This window comes from Cucurbita moschata, unplaced genomic scaffold (genome assembly GCF_002738365.1).
Source record: "Cucurbita moschata cultivar Rifu unplaced genomic scaffold, Cmos_1.0 Cmo_Scf00052, whole genome shotgun sequence".
In the NCBI taxonomy this organism is placed as follows: domain Eukaryota; kingdom Viridiplantae; phylum Streptophyta; class Magnoliopsida; order Cucurbitales; family Cucurbitaceae; genus Cucurbita; species Cucurbita moschata.
In genome coordinates this window covers 177589-197711 of record NW_019268568.1, presented here as the reverse complement: position 1 = coordinate 197711, position 20123 = coordinate 177589, and the positions used below count along the sequence as shown (strand labels likewise).

General features: G+C 35.7%; 2 protein-coding genes across 2 annotated transcripts; one reads left to right on the top strand and one right to left on the bottom strand.

The window, feature by feature from the left end:
• Positions 1 to 532: 532 nt before the first annotated feature.
• LOC111436261 (peroxisome biogenesis protein 12) lies at positions 533 to 8585 on the bottom strand. The gene is made up of 10 exons (XM_023074007.1): positions 8357 to 8585; positions 7437 to 7542; positions 7186 to 7334; positions 6535 to 6781; positions 3473 to 3582; positions 2980 to 3054; positions 2526 to 2612; positions 2323 to 2409; positions 2006 to 2143; positions 533 to 929 (listed from the first exon to the last, which is right to left on the bottom strand). Exons 1-10 carry the CDS (start codon positions 8462 to 8464, stop codon positions 858 to 860), a joined length of 1179 nt encoding a protein of 392 aa, XP_022929775.1. The 5' UTR covers positions 8465 to 8585; the 3' UTR covers positions 533 to 857.
• A 4534-nt stretch (positions 8586 to 13119) lies between these two features.
• On the top strand, positions 13120 to 19316 carry LOC111436228 (splicing factor 3B subunit 2-like). The gene is made up of 19 exons (XM_023073962.1): positions 13120 to 13361; positions 13507 to 13783; positions 14029 to 14148; positions 14244 to 14366; positions 14469 to 14531; positions 14667 to 14774; positions 15230 to 15307; positions 15470 to 15562; positions 15688 to 15774; positions 15953 to 16054; positions 16155 to 16274; positions 16360 to 16422; positions 16905 to 17044; positions 17863 to 17944; positions 18047 to 18105; positions 18206 to 18251; positions 18343 to 18434; positions 18531 to 18600; positions 18764 to 19316. Exons 2-19 carry the CDS (start codon positions 13559 to 13561, stop codon positions 18833 to 18835), a joined length of 1743 nt encoding a protein of 580 aa, XP_022929730.1. The 5' UTR covers positions 13120 to 13361; positions 13507 to 13558; the 3' UTR covers positions 18836 to 19316.
• Positions 19317 to 20123: the final 807 nt, after the last annotated feature.

Below are 20123 nucleotides of genomic sequence, written 5' to 3'. Positions count from 1 at the left end.
CCAAAAAAGAACTATTGGGAAATTGCATAAAGAATTTGGAAAGTCTACTTGGAATAATTTTATCTTTAATTTTTATTTTTCAAATTTAAAATATCTTAACGTAAATGAAGACGAGATGACATGTTATGATTTTGAAATTTAAAAAATTGGACTTCAAAACTTTCACGAAATCTACTCTTCAATTTTTGATTTAATATCGTAAATGAGAATAATATTGCTTGAAATCTTTTTGTATATTATATGATTCTAACGTACACGTTCCATTTATTCATTTTAGTTTAACATTGAGTTTAGAAGATCAAGGTAGAGTAGCCTAACCAGCACACGAGCCCAGGAAACAAGACCCGAGGCTTAACTAGCGCCTTGGGAAAGTGGAACCATGGGTCGGTCAAGGTCGAGGAAGCCAAGGCCAAGGTGACCAATCCCTAAAAACCTCTAAGTAAGAGAATATATATGTTTAATATTTGATCAAATGTTATCCATATTCAAATGGGTTTGATTAGTGATTGAAATAAAATAATTATGCATATACTTGCTTGAACTGATGGATCGATGTTTATTGGTTTCCATAATTTCTTTAGAATATATGATCTATTGACATATTCATCAATGATTCTCAAAATTTGAAACCTTGATACTTTATCCATATCGATATTATAATCCTAAATACCATATTACTAGTAACTATAACCAGTGATTTTATATCCCTATGATCTAGACATTTTCAACCATCCAGAACATTATAACAACAAATTATTTCTTCAAGTTTAAAGATTTGACAAGAAGAAGAAGCGCCCACTAAATCCTTGAGAGGATGGCAGCCATTAATCCTTGCATTATTGTGTCCCTCAGGTTCTTCACATATCATGGAAGAGCCTCCTGATGTGATCAACATTTGCAGGCATTAATGTGATTGGGCAGCGCTTGTACTGGTCCAATGCCAACATAAACAACACAAGATTACAACCATTAGATGCGATTTCAAACAAGATTACACGAGTAATGTCGCTAAAAGCTCTCGATCAACATTTGCTCAAACAAGAAGGCATACCGAACATTCATCTCATATTATGGAATCAATTTCCCTTCACTTTCTTAAATTTCGTTTCATAACAATTTTGTCTATTATGTTCCGTAATATCCAAATTGTAAGTGATATTAGAAGAGAACAAATAAAATGTTAGTAAAAGGGTTGTTTACAACATAAATGAAAAATGAAAATGTTATCAAACCAACACTTGAAAGTTTATTTGAACTAACCAGGGATGTCTCAAATGTGAGCTCTCTAGTTTGGTGGCAATCTAACTAAAGAGCTAGCTTAAACAATAACTCCCCGATGACCGGAGAGGAAAATTTATCACTTGCTATCTCCTTGTTTAGGAGAGGAGAACGAAGTATAAATTATAAGGATGTGAAAATCTCTCCCTAGCACACACGTTTTTAAAAAATCTTGCAGGAAAGCCTAAAAAGGACAATATCTGCTAGTAGTGAGATTTGGTTATTACAAATGATATCAAAGCCAGTCACTAGTCGGACAAGGGTTAGACCTTCTCCATAGTAGACACGTTTTAAAACCTTGAAGGAAAACTCGGAAGAGAAAGTACAAAGAGAGCAATATCTACAAGTAGTGGGCTTGGACCATTACACTTTCAGACTTTAGACTACAAAAAGTGCTCACAATTAGCCAACTAATTCCAAGAACCAATATCTCCTACAAGGAGAACTTCTCCATTTCATCTTTCTATGAGAACAGTGATAGGATCTCACAATTATAATAGGTGCCACTCCCTCATTCGTATGCTCCATGTTCTTAGGGTAATCTAATAAGTACTTCAATTCCACAGGAGAATTCATCGAAGTATAGATAAACTCCTCAAAAACTCTATTTTCTACCTCCTTACTCAGCAGTCAAATTACTCAAATAAGATTCATATATGAAAAGGTAAAAGTAAAGAGAAAAGAAGAGTTAAATACATGTTAGAGTTGACCGTAGTTACGGGCTTACCTGTGAAACATACTTGAAGATGCAAGTGTAACAAAAGACAAAGCCAGAAACAGTAACAACTGATGGATTAGCTCGTTTCTCTGAGCACAAAGGGCAAATTGTTCTGTTGGGCGGCAGTGGAATCCCTTCCTTAGCTACCTGTTCGTAACAACACTTCAGACCTCGTATTTGAATGGGCAATACATACTTATATACATGTATGCATACGTAACAATTTTATACACATACACCCTCACACATAAATACAAATATACTTTTTTCATAAAAGAGCACAAAACCCTGTGATACAGAGTTCAATTAAGCGAAAAGTAATTTACCTTTGGAGGAGGAGGAGGTGGTGGTGGGGGATATACAGTTGGTGCAGACATTCGTTCCTCAGCAGATTGGTACCACCACTCCATCATCTAATCAGATTGTGTCATGTCATTATGCAATGTAAAAATAAGAGGTTATCATATTATTAGACTATAAAACAAATATTTAAAGCAAAACATACAATATTGGATTAGTAAGCACTCACTTTGAAGAAAAACACTGCTGCAATTAGCCCGGTCTGCGCATAATCTAGCATCGTGTACATACAAGTGAGGATTCCTCCTTGTATTGCCTGTGTCAAACCGTGTAATATGTTGGTATGAATAAAGTACCCTTCAAGCATAACAGATTGAAGAGTAAAAAATGAAATTTACTCTACAAGTTGAAAAGAAACTCTGTTAAACTAACAACGAGAAAATCCAGAGACTAATACATGCAGTCAAATTTTTGATGTAGCAACAAGTTGCCAAGTAGCTAACTAAACAAAGTAACTCTCTCATCAGATTAGCCATCAAAACTAGTCGACCAGCATCTTTACTCAGGAGTTGGCTGATGCCAAAATTCAAACCAAACAAGTATAATCATTTCGGATGCAATAATTGATCTCTTTTTCCCTGAGCAATATACTCTACTTTCAACAATTATCAAAGAAGTTATACCTTCAACCAAGGAGGGCCACGTAGTCTCTCACGCTCGTGGCTTCGTATCTTCGAAATTCTAGATGATGTGTCCATCTACCTTGATGTCACAAAAAGGGTAAAGAAAACAATGAATACAAAGAATGGGAAAAAAAAGAATCTAGTAGAACTAAAAAGTGACAAGGATGCAAATGTGTGATACATTCAATCTAATAACAGAACAAACATTTAAAATGCATCAACTATTTTGCTTAATGTTCTCATAAATTATAAAAATTAAATCCCAGTAGTTGTCAGAACTCAAAAACAAACTAATCATATACATGCATGTTCACCAGGTGGCACACAAAGACTGCAGAATAAAATAACTGAGTTATAAAGCATCCATGATTCTATAATGTGTGAAACTATATAAAGAAGGGTATTTGATTTGTATGAAACAAAGTAGAATAATTATTTCTATTGAAAGGAGCTACGGCCTTAAAAAACTAACAGTAAATAGTCAACGAATTACCAATTCTTGTCCTGTAGCTCGACAGACATGAACTCCAATAACCTGCAGTCCTAGTGAATAGAATCCAGTAGCATCCAACAAATATAACAGCTGATAAGTGAACGATAGACCTGCATCATCATAAAGATAGTCCTTAAAAATGACGTTCAGGAGTTCATAAAACAAAGATTAAGAAATAATATAGATAACCGTAATAGTATTTGATTCCAAATAAAACTTGAAGAAGTACCATTACAGAAAATAAATACAAAGTACTTTTCTCTTATATGAAACGAAGTACTTTGATAAGAGATATGAAATCATTCACGGGATTGGATAGTAAATGAACCATAATTCCTCCAATCACTAACATTCCAAAAATATTATGTATGGGAAATCCAAAGCGAATCTTTCATATTGACTATATTCCAAATACTGAGCACATTTAACTCTCTAAAAATATGACTAACATATTTGCATATTTTGAGCTAAATCGTAAGTCTGGTGGCAGAATAGGACATATTGGCTCTGCTAATAACAGCAAGAATGGACATGGACACTCCCCACAGACAAAAGACTAGTGATTACAAGCTCCAGCTCCAGCTCCTGCTATACGATGTTCTTCCTGGACAATCTTTTTTTTATTCCCTGAGCCTCATTGCCTACTAGATGTTTGGAGCGCCTTGTGCACATGCATATACAAGAGCCCAAAAAGACACGAAATCGTATCAAAACAAAATTGATCATTAGTCTTCTCATCATTTTAATAAACTCGCTCAATTCCTTTATGACCAAACTATCCATAGTGTTCTCCTTCTTCAAGGAACGGGAATCTTAACCCTTGAAGATTTTTTTTAAAACAATAAACAACTTCTCATTGATATAATGAAAATTATCAAAAGTTCAAGGAAACAAACTCCCAAAGGGAGTGAAAAAGAAAAATAAAAAAATAGCAAAGACAACTACATAGAGAACAAGAACTTTTTGTAGACCTAACAAAATATGCCCCCAATCAGAAATGAGACTCTATTATTGACTTTTGCTACCATTTTGAGAAACTTGAGAAAACTAGGGAAGGTCTTCTAAATCTTTCGCTATAACTTTTACTTTGCACTTCATGTAGCTCCTAAATGAATAAATATGTGAATGAATGACCATTAAACTTCCAAAGAATTAGTGCAAAATTGGCAGCTCTTGAATGAAGACAACGGAAAGTCTTCTTGAAAAAAAAAACTATAAAAACTTGAAACTTCATGTTTCACTCCACGTGCATATTAATACAACCTTGAACACAGAGAACTTATTTAATAAATAAGAAGAATAAAAGTTTCATCTTCATGAACAATGTTGAAAACCAAAACAACTTGAAACTTGGGCTCCATGGAGAATAAAATCCAAATTCAAATTTAATGTTGTCATACAAGAACTTAGTGCAATCTTGAATGAAGACAGTCAAAAGTTTTATTGGAAAGGAAACACCTTCAAAACTTTAAACTTAATATTCCACTCCTCGTGCATACTAATGCAACCTAGAACAAAGAGAATTTTAATAAACAAAGAGAATAAAAGTTTCATCCTTATGCATAATGTTGAAAACCGAACCAACTTGAAACTTAGGTTGGCTGGAGAATAAAAGTTGGACTGAAATTTAATGTCGTCAAAATACCTAATAAAGGCAACCTCAAACAATGAAAGGACAATTAAATATTAAAGAGCTTAAAATTTTTCTCAAAAACAAACGTCAAAGGCCAAAGCCTCATTAAAATTAATGCTGACATAATGCTTCACAGTCCTGGAATTGAGTGAATTAAGGCAGCCACAAACACTTTAAAATGCAATAAAACTAGAACAAATAAAAAGCAAGCTTCAAAGGACAACTTTAACCACTGCAGAAAGAGTAGAAAATAAAGTGACGCATGCATTGAGGAAACTTGAAAGACCCCTAAGTAAAAAGTCAAAACTCCAACAATGAGTCATTAATAGAACTCTATCTCATTAATCATAAAAAAACTTCGAATCACTTAAATAAGAAACTTCAAATGGATGCACGATTCTTCTCTGTAAATGAATAGATTTCTTGTAACTGAAGATCACATGTCTCAATGAGAAATAAAATTTGATGGGAATGGAACTTGAAGAGAACGGATAATCAACTGAAAAAGAGGTGGGAGGAATTAATAAAGGAGACTCTTGACCTTCATCTTGTAAAGTTAACCCAAACGCGTCTGCAACTGAATCCTAAAGATCAAGAACAAAAACATTTTCCACAGGATGGAAATCTAGTTCCACACTGCTCTCGCGAACTACTAATGCCACATCAGAGTCATCCAAACAATGATGTGGAGGAGACCTACATGCAGAGGGGGTCTTTTGATCGATGAAAAAATCCTTTTTGTAAATGTTATCTCCATATCACCCAAAGAACTGTCAGAAAGAGTGCAAGAATTAAGAGGCGTTTGCTGTGGGGCTCAATCAATGTTGCATCTTTAATGGCGGTTTGGTTAACCGCTGAAGATTTGAAAAAACACTGAACCCAATTCATATCAAATGCTTCCAGAAGCTTGAACCAAAGGAGGAAACAAATGGGCAAGAGCAAAACAATGATTGGCATGCATTCCGATCACATCTGCATAAAGATTACCGATTTGATTTAGGAGCCATGGAGGGATTGTGTTTCTTGACTTACGCCATCATGATGAGACCTCCTAGGATAGCAAGCCACACAAAAACCTTAGGCATCTTGAGCTTCCAAAGAAACTTTGAAAGCTGGGAAAGGACATATGAACCTACTCAAAGGGCAGCAAAAAGAAACTTAATAGAAAATAGCCGACTCTTGTCAGGTTCCATGCCCTTCTAGCTTGATCTTCCACCCCACAGATGACTAAAAACTAGAAAAACAAATAATAATCCCATACATTTTTTTTCCAAACTGAACCAATCAATTGTTAATCAGATTTAAATTTTACAACTGATCTATGATAATCAAAGCTCTAACTGGGATCACAAATTTTCTGAACACTTGTTTGCTCAAAGTATGAAAATATCACAATAACTTCATGTTGTTGGTGCAATGTATTTATTACCTTCACTACTTGCATGAAGCCATGGGTAACAAGCACCGACAATTTTCTGAAATTTGTTCATCACCCGTTCTCTTACTGATGCTTCAACTCTCAAAGTTCTAGTAGGAACAAGATCACCTCTTACATCATAAATTTCAGCATCATTAAACCTTTCATTATCATCACCCCATAAACTTGCTTGAAGCCTAGCCTCCCTTTCCTTATTGTAAATTGCGTGCAACTTTGACTTGAAATAAGGCAATACAACCTGAAAATTATATATTCATTGTATTAATCGTTCAAAATGCATTGTGTTGCAAGGAAGTCTAGTCTGAATCCACATGAAATACTGTTCATTTTAAACTTATGTTCATGAAAACTTATTAGTTATACACAAAAAAAAAACCATTCTGAAATCTCTATGGGGCAATATGCTACAAAACAATCTTTAGTATCTCACATTTAGAGTCAATGCCCTTGTTTAGTGAGAGATGTATGCACAAAAGGCTGAGAAAATATGGGTAGTAATTAACATACTCATAGACCAACTAGGTTATAGAGAGAGAGATAGAGAGAGAGCTTAGTGTACAAAAGATCAAATTTTCCAAGCAGATAAACAAGGACTAAATGTCAAAAGCACAAAGAAAAAAAAAAGCCAGAATCAGATCATACCAAGAAAACAACAGAAAGAACTTTTTGATGTTTTGCCAATCCTCTATGTTGAATACCATCTCCAGAGACTGAACGAGAATCTTCCTTCTTTACTTTTACATTTACACCTCTTCTTCTTAAGCCATAAAGAGATTCAGAAAACGAAGCATCTGAAGAATATGTAGAAAATAAATAATAATTAGGTAAATAGAAACTGGAACACCAATGTTCAAATTAAAATCTTGTGCTTTATGGATATAGCCATCATTCACCTGTAGTTCGTAAGCTGTGTGTTTCTAGAACCAGCATTAGCAAAGAAAAGAACTCATCTTCATAGTCTAACACCCTATGAAAGAATGGTCTTCTTAGAGCTAAAACCTGAAAATTTTTAACGAACCCAGAAGAATTTAAGCAATAGGACTAAACAACATAACAATATTACAGTGAGGAAACGGTGTGCAGACGCATGAAAGTACAAATAATATGCACAATCATGAATTCAATAGGAGACCGATCAAAATACATTTCAATTTTGTAACTATAGGTTAGTTTCTCCTTGTGTAAACTTTTTTTTCCAGGAAATCCGTGAGTATTCGTGCCAACTTGCGTATCTGCACTATTCTTACGATGCAACTATGTGACCGTATATATTAGGTTGCAAAGGGTAACTTTGTAGGATATTAAATCCTAGCCTTCTCCTTTGTGTTAACATAACTTGATCTGCAGCTTTCCTCCTCTCCTTTTCGTATGCCCATACTTTCAACCAAATAGTTTCTTATCAAAAAATCGTTGATGGTAATAACCAGTTGTAAATGGTTAAAGAAACAAGATATCCTCTATCAAAAATCACTTTTGACACAAGCCATACGTCCTCCGCCAAGAGCCTTAAGCACACAAATTACAACGAAATTTTCAACCCTACACCCTATTCCAAATTAAGAGAAGAACATTACAAGAGCACGAAATGGGGAAATTCAATGAGTCATTCTCGAATCAATAAACAACAACACAAAACCGCAGATAACTTGCAACTACCAAGAAGAAGTCCGAATTCGCGAAGAATAGAGAACAACAACAAAACTGCCACAGAAATGGCGGGTCAAAATTCACGATAGACTAGTCTCCGACGAACGCATACACAAAATCAAAGTTAATGAAGAGATGGTTTGAAAAGAGAGAGAGAGAATCATACGCCGATGGAGTAAGTGAGAGCGGCACGAAGACTAGCAGGAAGCTGCTGAGCGGCGGCCATCTCGAAGAAGGTGGGACGAGTCCCCTGCCCTCCAACCTGAAACAACATGGTTCTGGAGTTTCTTTCAATGGAGGCTGTGATGGAACGCGGTGCTTCCTAGCAAAAAGTAGAGCTGGTGCAGCGAAAATGGTAGCTGTTCGCACAAAACATCGACGGAATCCGATTTTGATGAGTTACAAATTGTAATCATAAATTTGATGGCTTTATCCATTGACGTCTTTTTCTTTTTCTTTTTCTTTTTCTTTTTTATTTTTTCAGCTAAATTATACCAAATAGTTGATTTCTTTTTTTTCTTTTTCTTTTTTTTCTAATTAAAATTTTAAAATAAACTACTTTTTTTTTTTAATTATTAACGGAAATTGGGTAATAAAAGCATATAAATTTATAGTAAAAATAATGTTTTTTTAAAACTAAAATTTTTTTAAAATAAATTCGCAATAAAAAAAAAAAAAGGAGAAATCTTGTGTTATCTTCGGTAAAAATAAATTATTTTTACTCTATTATGGTAACTTATACCTCAAGAATTGCTGATGTGAAATGTGATATGTGATGTCTTGTAATAACTAGCCTTCTTGTCAGGGGTGTACATTCAATCGGACAACCTGTACTAACCCAATCCTAATTATAAGGGTTGGGTTGAATTGGGTTGGGTTTGATTAGCATTTCAGAAAAGATTTAGTTTATTTTTCTAAACCCGAACTATTCGATTTCGGGTTCGTAGATAAAACCTTCAAGTTGACCCGAGCCAAATAAAAATATATAAATTATGTTAGAACTTTTCCGTATCAATAGATTTGTGGTAACTCGGCCTCTCTAAACACACCTACCGGATATACATCTTTTTATTATTTTGTTTAATTTCTTTTATATTATTTTTTTTATTTTTTTATTTTTTTATTTTTTATTTTTTATTTTTTATTTTTTATTTTTTATTTTATTTAGTGTAGGACTCTAATTCAAATATTTTATAGCATTTTTATTTTTGTTATATACCACATTTTTTGCTAATCATTTTTATTGTTTATTTGATTTGATGATTTATCCTTATATTTTTTTATTTTAACCCATTGATAAGAAATGTCGGTATTTAACTGTCTTTTATTTTATGACAATATTGGAGTAGGTTAAACGTTACAATTTTCGCCTGTTGTTTTTTAAGTGAATAATTATAGATAGATTTGTGTTTGTGTGTGAAATTTTAATATATTTTATCAAAGATGTGAAATTATAAATAGTGAATAAATAAAACCTTTAAAAAAAATTGACAACTCAACAACCCAACCCGAAAATAGAGGGTTGGGTTGGGTTACTAATCCACTCTAAGTATTGGGTTGGGTCAAAAAAAAATCCCTCAACCCAACCAACTCGGATCATGTACACCCCTACTTCTTGCCTTCTAGGAGATCATAGAGCAGTCTTAGTCTCATCATCACCCAACGTTCTACTTTCTACTACTCCGAACCGGACGTGAAGGTCTCCCCTCATCCGGCTCTCTGCAGGGGAATCTGTCCATTCCTTTTGGAACTCGATTTCTACCTTTCTCTTTCCAGGTGGATCAGAGGTTCTACTTGCATGTGTAGGATATCGATGTGGTGATACCTGGGATCTTCGGGAATGACTAAAGCCCGAACCAAGAATGCGGCCTTTTTTACATCGAGCTGTCAGCAGCATGGATACATTAACTAGAAGTGAACCTCTCAGTAAGGCCTTGAAGAGGGAATTGTCTTAGGATGACTTGTTTCCTTCTTGCTTCTTCCTTCTAGTAAGATTCGGTCTTTTCCTTCTTTTTTTAGGGACCTCAAGTGCTACCTATTTTTCGGTTATCTTTTAATTCATTCCAATAAGTAGTTTTCTCTATTTCGTTGAATCAAGTTAAACATATTTTTGTATCCAAAATTTATATGAGTGTGTGATCAACGTGTGCGTATCAAAATTGAGAAAATCATGACTAGATGAAACGTTGTTCATGATCTCCTTAGAGGGAATAGTCTTATGATAAGAGACGTGGAACACCCATAGTCAAAAACCAAAGAACGAACACAAACCCTAGACTAAAATAAGACGAACAACCGCTAAAATAAGAGACATAGGTCTAGGTCAAATCGATTTTGTGGATGAAGGCTTAAATTGGATTAAAAAACGATGGTGGAAAATCGCGCACTAGCTCCATCGAGCTATGTGATAGCCAAGCTCAGGCATATACGAGATTAAAAGCAACGATGGTTTGAAAAGCGTCAGAGATTAGGTCCGTTGGGTAGGGTCCCTAGTAGAGATATTTATTCTACCCACGAGACTGAAGACCCACCTCGAACGGGGCAGGGATCTACTTTTAGATAGAGAATGAGGGAGGAAGTACGAAACGTTTTTTTTTTCTTCGTTAGACAAATGGGACCAGCGACGAAATTATATTTTTCATCTTCATCCTCATCTCCACCCTACTTAATATAAATATATTTTCAACAAATATTTAAAATTATATGTATATATATATATGAAGGACATTGTCCTAGAGTGCACCGCAAGGTTGAGTCTTAGTACTTGGCCTAGAGCAGAGGTAAGTCTACTAGAGTTGCGCAAAAGAGTTAACATGCACGTATAGGTGACGTGTATGGCCAAACATGTAACCCTATTTTTCTACTACAATAAAGTCAGTCCCACATGCATGACATGATTATTTAAGTACAAAACATTTATTATAAATATTTCATAAATGATGTCATAAACTTATATGTTTGTAGTAAAATCTTTAAAACAAAAATAAATACCGTAAAATTTTAAATAAAAGAAGAAATGGAATAAAACTGTATCCTCATCTAATCTAGGAGCCGCAAATAACATGAATGCATCTATCCTAATTTTAGTTCCATGGTCGTCAATGTAGCGTCGTTATCATTCTTATATAGGTGTCTTACCATTACTTGAAAAATAAATAAGAGTAGCATGTGGTTTGGTGTTTTAAGAAATACTCAGTAAGCCCACTACTGAGGTCAGGAAATCCAATCCTATGACCGTAGTCTCTATTTACGAGCAAAATTAGATGTGTAGTATTTCTTTACACATAGCTCACATGTGCGCACACGGACCCTTGGCGAGCTTGTAAATGTACCTTTGGACCTGGTCTTCGACTAGCGTACATTCACGATATTGGTATACCATGGAGGGAAGGGAGCACACATAGTATCATATTGTATATAAATACCGTATCATATATCCTAGTGTACGTATCCATACTAATCATAGCAGAAAAGTATCCCAATGCACGTGAACATACCCCCATAATTTAGAATAATGACATGTAGTTGTGATGCAAGTTATATCTTCGTTCATTTCATACGTAACATAATCATTTTATTTCATCTCATAACGTAGAGTATAACATGGTATAACACTTTCATAACATAGCACAATTTTCAATGGCATAAAGTGTCAACATGATATTTCATAACATAACATATTCTCAACTTCTCCCTACCTGATAGTTATATGCGGTAAGCCGTTGTTGTTGCCTTTTGCTTACATTCCCATATAACACTAATTTCAATTTCTCAAATCTTGCTCTAAAACTCTTTTTCGAAATCTCTCTACCCTGTTTTCTAAAATTTTATTCTTGAACCGGGGCAAGAGGCTTGAGCATACGTCACTTGGCCGTAGGCGATGCAAGAACGATAGGCTTAACTCACTTGTTGCTGAGAAGTGAGTGCCGCACAACTGCAAGTCTGCTGCCATCAAAGTGCGATTGTGACAAGTGGTAAGTTTTATATCACAACATACTTGCTACACAGTACTAATATAATAAACAAACATTAAACAATCATAAGGTACGACACATTCAAGGGTCATAGGGAATGCATCATACGCACTTTAAGCAATTCATCTAACTAACCCAGTAGTGAAGTCACTTAAATGATTAGCTTAAGCGGGAGTCGCTGGTTTATTCTTGGAGCTAGTCCAAATTTGTCTCTTGAGTTTAAGTCAACCTAAGTGAGTTCACAACACCACCAGATTAGAACATGTTTAGCAACCTGATGTACCTGATGTACCTTACAACAATTTAATTTGGCAAAATAGTGGTTGTACTTGTCTCAAATTTCTTTGAAACTGCCAAATTCAATTTCAGAAGGGTAAAAAGTGGGAGTAGAGGTCCAAAACAACGGAACGGGTTGAAAAAGGTTAGACCGAGCCATTTGAGTTGCTAAAAGCCGTCGAGCTAGGACAGCGCTGCGATTGGAAGCAAACCACCACCGAGTCACAGTTAATAGTTTGTTTGGCTACACACGCTGCTCGTGCGTGCATGTTCAATCGTTGTGACACAACAATGTTGTATCTCATTGTCGTCTCGGTTTGCAACTACATGATCCATACATCGTGGTGTCATCCCATGTCTCTAAACACATCGGCCATCTTAATTTATTCAGACACATCCATTGGGAACTGACCCATGTGTCGATCATCTCATCGAAACATCCCGAATACCCATCCATTAGGATTTACTCGAGTATCGGACTCTTCCGTATCCATGCTAAATGGTAATGGCATACGTTCCACATGGCAAGTGCACAATCCTAAAAATGTACTTACGAGTATTGTGTGCTAAAGGACTTATTTGGCCTTAGAAATGTACTTAAAAGGCCAGGATCTTTGCGTTGAAGGAGGGGCAATTACGACTTTTCACATTCCCGTTACCCCCTCTCAAGAACTCCATCCCTCTAATGGCGTCCGTTCAATTTCTCTCACTTCGAATTTAGCTATGCAACACACAAACACACACAGATTTTTGAGATTTCCCTTCCACCACCTGCCTGATTGTCTCTCAATATAATTCCAAGATTTTCCGCCGCTAACTCCGCCTTGCCTCTCGTTTCTGCTCTCACCGGAGAAGTTACAGAAAACCTGCTTTCCGTCTTGCCCTTACTATCCTCGTCCGCCGTGGCCCTGCTGGAAACAGGTTTTTCTTCTTCTTTACTCTATGGTTTTTGTTATTTTTCTGCCTTTTAATCCTCGGTTTTGGTTGTTTTCCTGTTCATCATTTGCTGATTTCCGTACATTTCTATTTTGATTTGTTATGTTCTGTTCTTCTCTTCATTATACAGTTGCGTACGCGGTTTCTTCACTGATCGAGTTGTGCGAAGACTGAATCCGAGAATGACTGCGGAGGTTTCTCAGTCGAATGGAGTTGTCTCGAATGGCGACTTGGACCTTAATTCTAACCCTAAATCTGGCGCCGCCAAGAAGTCGCGGGAAAGCGAACGACGTCGTCGTCGGCGAAAGCAGAAGAAGAACCAGAAGGCTTCTAAGGTGGAGGCTACTGCTGGAGAGGATAGTGACGCTTCTGGCGACGATACGAAGGAGAACGATAATCCACTGCAGGTTTTTTTTTTTCTCTTTTATTTCAATTTCTAGTTTTATTTTAGGTTGTTCGTTCACCTTCCTTCGAGGAAGGTACCTATTTATTTTTTATTAAGAAAAAAGGAGTTAAGAATGTTGATTGTTGGACAGCGAGAACATTCACGGTTCAATTCCCTCTTCCTTTTTGCTTCATGCTATATAGTTAAATTAATTGCTTGATGTTAATCAGCCATTCAAAATGCATTTATTTCTTTTTGAATTTATAGGTTGTTGAGAAAGTAGAAATCGAATATGTACCTGAGAAGGCCGAACTGGATGATAGCTTGGATGAAGAATTTAGAAAAGTTTTTGAGAAATTCAGTTTCAGTGAGATAGCTGGTACTGAGGTAAGTATAAACTTACCAGTGTAAGTTTGCTAATCAGTTCCATCTCTTCAGTCATGATCAATCCTCTGAACTTTCTGCTTTCTAATTCTATATAGGAGAATGAAAACAAAGATGAGTCTGCCCAAAATGCAGCATCTAAGAAGTCGGACTCCGATTCTGATGATGAAGAACTTGATAACCAACAAAAGGAAAAGGGCTTGTCAAACAAGAAAAAGAAGGTTTTAGAGCCTTGCTATTATCTTAACATTTATGTAGAAAAGTCGGCATTGGTTATTGCTTGTCATAGTGATCTGAAAGTAAATGATTTTTGTCACTTTCAGCTGCAACGGCGTATGAAGATTGCAGAGCTGAAGCAGATTTGTTTGAGACCTGATGTTGTTGAGGTAGAAAGGGAGCACTTCATACCGTATTGCATGTATCTAATACCTTAAAACATCATCATAAAAGTCTGAAACCGGAGTGTCTGGTTGCATTTTCTGGTTATGATGTTCTTGTGTGCTTGTCTGTTTACTGTTCAGATCTGGGACGCAACTGCAGCTGATCCGAAGTTACTTGTTTATCTAAAATCTTATCGCAACACCGTTCCTGTGCCAAGGCATTGGTGTCAAAAACGGAAATTTTTACAGGTTAGTAATTCTGCTGATATTAAATTTACAACTATATACATCTATGCACAATTGATGGGTATATTCAACATGAGGAAATGAAAGAGTTGAGTGAGGGAAGATCGTGTTGATAAGGTTTCTCTTATATATACATATCTGGTTCTTGCAGGGGTGTGGCCGTGACATTTTTCAAGCTGGAACTTGTAGGTGTTTGCTAAGAGCACCCTTGGATTATTTATATTTTAGTATATTTGGTGGTGTGGGCTGGGATGTGAATAATTTTAAGTTGCATTGATGGGAAATTTTGTACCCATGATTTTTCCCCATATATATCTACTTCGATATAAAAAATCAGTCTGTTTTGAAATGTTAGACGCCCTTTTCATTAATAATGATCCTGCCAATCTATGATGCTATTTATGAATTAATATCTTAATTTGGATTGTATCTCAGTAGTAGTTGGATTCCTTTTGTAGGGGAAGCGTGGTATTGAAAAACAACCATTCCAACTTCCAGATTTCATTGCAGCAACAGGAATTGAGAAGATTAGACAGGTAGCTTCCACTGCAACTTTAGTTCATATTATGCTGGCAAAACCTGTTTTCAGTCTAACTGTATTTCAACACACATTCTATGTCTAATATGATGCCTGAAATTTCCAATTGTTCTTTTTCAGAAAAAGAAATTTCCAATTCTTTATTATATTTGTTATGCAGGCCTACATAGAAAAAGAGGATAGTAAAAAATTGAAGCAAAAGCAAAGAGAACGAATGCAGCCAAAGATGGGAAAGATGGATATTGATTATCAGGTTTTTACTTTTTTTCTTTGATGTATATTTGACTAGTAACATCTAGATTTATGTCTGCTTCTAGATGTCTTTGATGTCATGCCCCGAATGTGAATATTCTAACTAATTAGATTGGCTCTTGTTAGGTTCTTCATGATGCTTTTTTTAAGTACCAAACAAAGCCAAAGCTGACAACTCTTGGAGATCTATACTATGAAGGGAAAGAATTCGAGGTAATTAGGCTATTACCATTATTTTTCGACAATGCTCTTTGGTCTCTAGGATATGATTGGCTAATGTGCATTTAAGTTCATAAATAAGGAGCTGGTAGTGACTGCTGCTTGTATACAGATATTGTGTAGTTAATAGTGGGGATTTTTTTTTCTTACTTATTTCTTCCTTGGCATATAGGTTAAGTTAAGGGAGATGAAACCAGGCATGCTGTCACATGAACTGAAAGAAGCACTTGGCATGCCAGATGGCGCTCCTCCTCCATGGCTCATCAACATGCAGGTTCGGCAATTAAACTTATTGTCAAACTGAAATCTTACCTCGTGTTTTCTTAAAGCTGTTCTTATTTGTGATCATAATTTTCTTTTGTTTTTCTCCATAGAGATATGGTCCACCTCCATCCTATCCAGATCTAAAGATTCCAGGACTCAATGCTCCCATTCCACCTGGAGCTAGCTTTGGCTATCATCCTGGTGGCTGGGGCAAGCCTCCTGTAGATGAAGTAAGTATTTGACTTGTCATTTTTTTTTTCAGTTTAATGCCTATCAGATTAATCTTACCATTGTTCTTTCTGTTTTCATGGATAGTATGGTCGTCCACTGTATGGAGATGTTTTTGGTGTTCAGCAGCAAGAACAAGCTAACTATGAGGTATCTTATTTTATTTTTTTTTCAACAAAAGATTTTTCTATTGATTTAGAAGGATGAATCCATGAAAAGTAGAACTAAGTATCCAACATTTAGGTTTTTATAAGACTTGCTCAAACTGTCCCTTGGAGGACATCCGATAAATTTGTGGATTGATATAAGACCTGCTCAAACTAGAGCTATGGAAAAGGGGTAGAATTACAGATATAAATGGTGAACATCAATTTGGAGATGCAGATTTACCATATCCAATATTTGTTCTTAATCACTCTATGTTTGAGATACATCGTTGCTGAAACCCTTTTTGACTCCAGTATGGATTCTCTTTTATGCCAATTCCTTACTGTTTAGCACTGAGATTTTGAGACATTCTTTTATACTAAGTTTCTCTTAAGAAAAAGGTTTCGATAATAGTGTGATTCTCTTATCCATCCCCTTTTGAGTTCTGTGTATATGTTGTAGCTGATTGTTGATGCCTTCGGCAGGAGGAACCTGTTGATAAGACCAAACATTGGGGTGATTTGGAAGAAGAGGAAGAAGAAGAGGTGGAGGAGGAGGAGGATGAGGAGGAACTTGAAGAAGAGGAAATGCAAGATGGCATTGAATCTGTGGATAGTCTATCGAGGTATGTCATTTTATACCATTGGTTTTTGTTTATAAAGACTTTTGTAATCATCTCTTATGTCTCATTTTGTCTAATTGAAGCTTGTTTTTACTGTAGTTGAGTTTTTTCCCCTTCATCTCTTTTCCCTTTATTCCTCGTGTATTCTTTCATTTATTCTCAAAGAAAGTCTGGCTTTTTATCCCATTTTATTGAAAATTCTTATCTGAAAAGAATAAAATATTCTTGAATGTTCAAATTTCCAACATGAACACAATGAAGAAAAGTTAAAGAGATGACATGTTAATTCTCCAACATTAAGACATGTTTGATTAAGTCACGTCAGTTAATATGGATGTTTTGGTTTATTTCATGCACTGTGGTAATCCTGCTGAAGGAATTGAGATTCCCATTTGGGGTAGTATGTGGTTGGTAATATGGTTTGAGGCCTCTCCTTTTCTTTTCCATAGAAACCTTATCTTTAGCTAGAATAGACTGAACTTAAAAGATTAAAACCATGTTGACTGCCCCAAAACGGTTATGTTCTGTCCCAGCCATGTCCAAATCCAATCCAATTGCATGTTTAAACTGAATATCTAATTGATTGAATGCTTATTTAGCCTAGTCTTATATGCATCTGTTTTGAAGCATACCTTCATGGTTGTTTGTCCCTTACCTTTTAGATATCTAAACCTGAACTTTGGAGTTCGTTTATGCTTTCCTGTTCGATTCTATTCTCTGGATTGATTCAATAATGAGTTCAAATATTTTGTTTGTACTGGATTCTGAACCTCTGTGATTATCCTGTAAGCTGTTCAATAATTGACTTCTGTTTCATGCAGCACCCCTACTGGTGTGGAGACACCTGATGTTATTGACCTTCGGAAACAACAGAGGAAGGAACCGGACAGGCCCCTTTACCAAGTAAGTAAACAGTCTGTGAATGTGATTTCATCAGAACTTGCCTTCTTTCTATTTTTGTTTTCCAAACTGAAATGTGATTTACCAACTGTTTGGTTCTTGAAGGTCCTAGAAGAAAAGGAAGAGAAAGTTGCTCCTGGGACTTTGCTTGGAACTACACATACGTATGCAGTTTATTTGCTTTTATCTTTTTATGATTATCGTCTAACTTCTCTTTCTTTTTGTGCTTAAATTTGACTCTTTGATGTGTATCTTTCTCTTCAGTTATGTTATTAGTGGCGGTACTCAAGATAAGACGGGAGCCAAAAGGGTAAGCAACTTTTTATTGTTTCATGTTAATATGTAAAGGGTGATTATTCAACAAAAGTTAATCTATCTGTTCATGGCTATATATCTTGTAGGTTGACTTGCTCAGAGGTCAAAAAACTGATAAAGTAGATGTTACTTTACGACCTGAAGAATTGGAAGCTATGGAAAATGTTCTACCTGCGAAGTATGTGATATCACCTAGATGTATAGTTTTGGCATTCATGTTATAGTATGGTTGCAGCTTCTAATTCTCTTTATTCTCTTTATTCTCTTTTCACAGGTACGAGGAGGCCAGGGAAGAGGAGAAGTTACGGAGTCAGAGGGAAGACTTCAGCGACATGGTTGCAGAGGTTTGATTTTTTTTTTTCTTATTATTATCAAATGAATTAACCAATCAGTTCTATATTCTTTGTTTTTTGGGAAAAACAAAAGAGGCAGAAAATTTGCTCGTACTTGAACTCGACAGCGATTTCTTTTGTTGATCATATTTTGATGGGGAAACTTTTTTTGCAGAATGAGAAGAAAAGAAAACGTAAGATGCAAGAGAAGGACGGAAAATCGAAGAAGAAGGATTTCAAGTTCTAAATCATCCTTTGTTACGGTACTCAAACCACTCTATCGAATACGACAGCCATGCTCGTCATGCTTTTACATGAAGAAGTTGGCTTTTTCTTTTGGTAGAGAGAGTTCCAATCTTGTGTAGTATCAAGTATATGTGCTTATTATCCCACAAACTTCACCGTTATGTGGTTCTTCCTAAAACCAGATCCTCTTCACGGGATAATCTACGTAGCTAGTTGCGTACGACTCTTCAGTGGAAGTAGTTTATCATCGTACTCAGTAGGTTTTGTATTCGTTCTTTTCGATTCCCGAGCTTAGAAATGGCTGATATGCTGTAACTTAAACTGATTAACAGTAGCTGCGATGGAAGAAGAGTTGGACCATCCACAAATGAGTTCTATGCTCTGTTTTGTCATGGGATGCTTTGCCTGTTGTACTTGAAACACCACTTGATCCATGAAAAAGCATAAAATGGTGTTAAAAGAGTTAAGGGAGAATTTATTTCTACCCTCACGCCTTGGGAATGCATTCCCATCTCCCCTCCTCCCTCGTTTACCCCTTTTTATTGTTTTGTAATTTATTATCAAGTATTGTATGAGACATAAATTATGGAGATACCAAACAATGGGGATGGTGGGTTTAGTAGCACTAATGAGATGGGTTTGTTTTTAGCTTTGATTATTATCGTTGTTGATAATAATCAGTTTTTCAAAGTGGGGTGAGCGTTTTAGTTTCAGAATCCAGCTTTACAGTTGTTAGGGTGGAGAGACTAACTGGTTGTGGGCCGAACGACGCCAAGTCTTCGGGAGGCAGGCAGGGTCTCAAATTCAATGGAAGGTTAAGACTCGTCACCGACTTGAATCGAATGTCAGCCTGAATGTACTTCAATAAAATAGATATTCTGACTTGTTAAATAATGAGCTAATGAATCTCTTTTTCTTTTTTCTTTTTTGTCATTAACTTTCCAATCAAATTTGTCATAATACTCGTAATGATTAATTTTACAAAGATCCTATGGTGTTTGGAAGTTTGCAGCATTGGTTCAGGTAACTGCTTACTCCCTCAGCTCAAATCACAGTAGTCAAAATCAAAATAGGGACAAGCACACGTAGAATTCCATACACTTCTTTTAAGAATTCCAATTTCGAAGAAAGAATTGATATCTTGGACTTGTAATGTATCAATTATCATTTTAACGATCAATTTCTCCCATAATGATATCTATGCTATCTAGTATTGTCATAATATAAGTCAATTTCATTCTTTTAACTGAGGAAGAATTTGCATATTGATAAAACCCAGCCGCGAATTT

Coding starts and splice junctions, on each gene's coding strand:
- LOC111436261 (XM_023074007.1), bottom strand. CDS start 8,464: ATGTTGTTTCAGGTTGGAGGGCAGGGGACTCGTCCCACCTTCTTCGAG. Junction 2,613..2,979: donor GTGGCCCTCCTTGGTTGAAG/GTATAACTTCTT, acceptor GGTTTGACACAG/GCAATACAAGGAGGAATCCT. Junction 930..2,005: donor TCTTCAAGTATGTTTCACAG/GTAAGCCCGTAA, acceptor GCATTGGACCAG/TACAAGCGCTGCCCAATCAC.
- LOC111436228 (XM_023073962.1), top strand. CDS start 13,559: ATGACTGCGGAGGTTTCTCAGTCGAATGGAGTTGTCTCGAATGGCGAC. Junction 14,367..14,468: donor TGTCAAACAAGAAAAAGAAG/GTTTTAGAGCCT, acceptor TGTCACTTTCAG/CTGCAACGGCGTATGAAGAT. Junction 18,435..18,530: donor GAAAATGTTCTACCTGCGAA/GTATGTGATATC, acceptor CTCTTTTCACAG/GTACGAGGAGGCCAGGGAAG.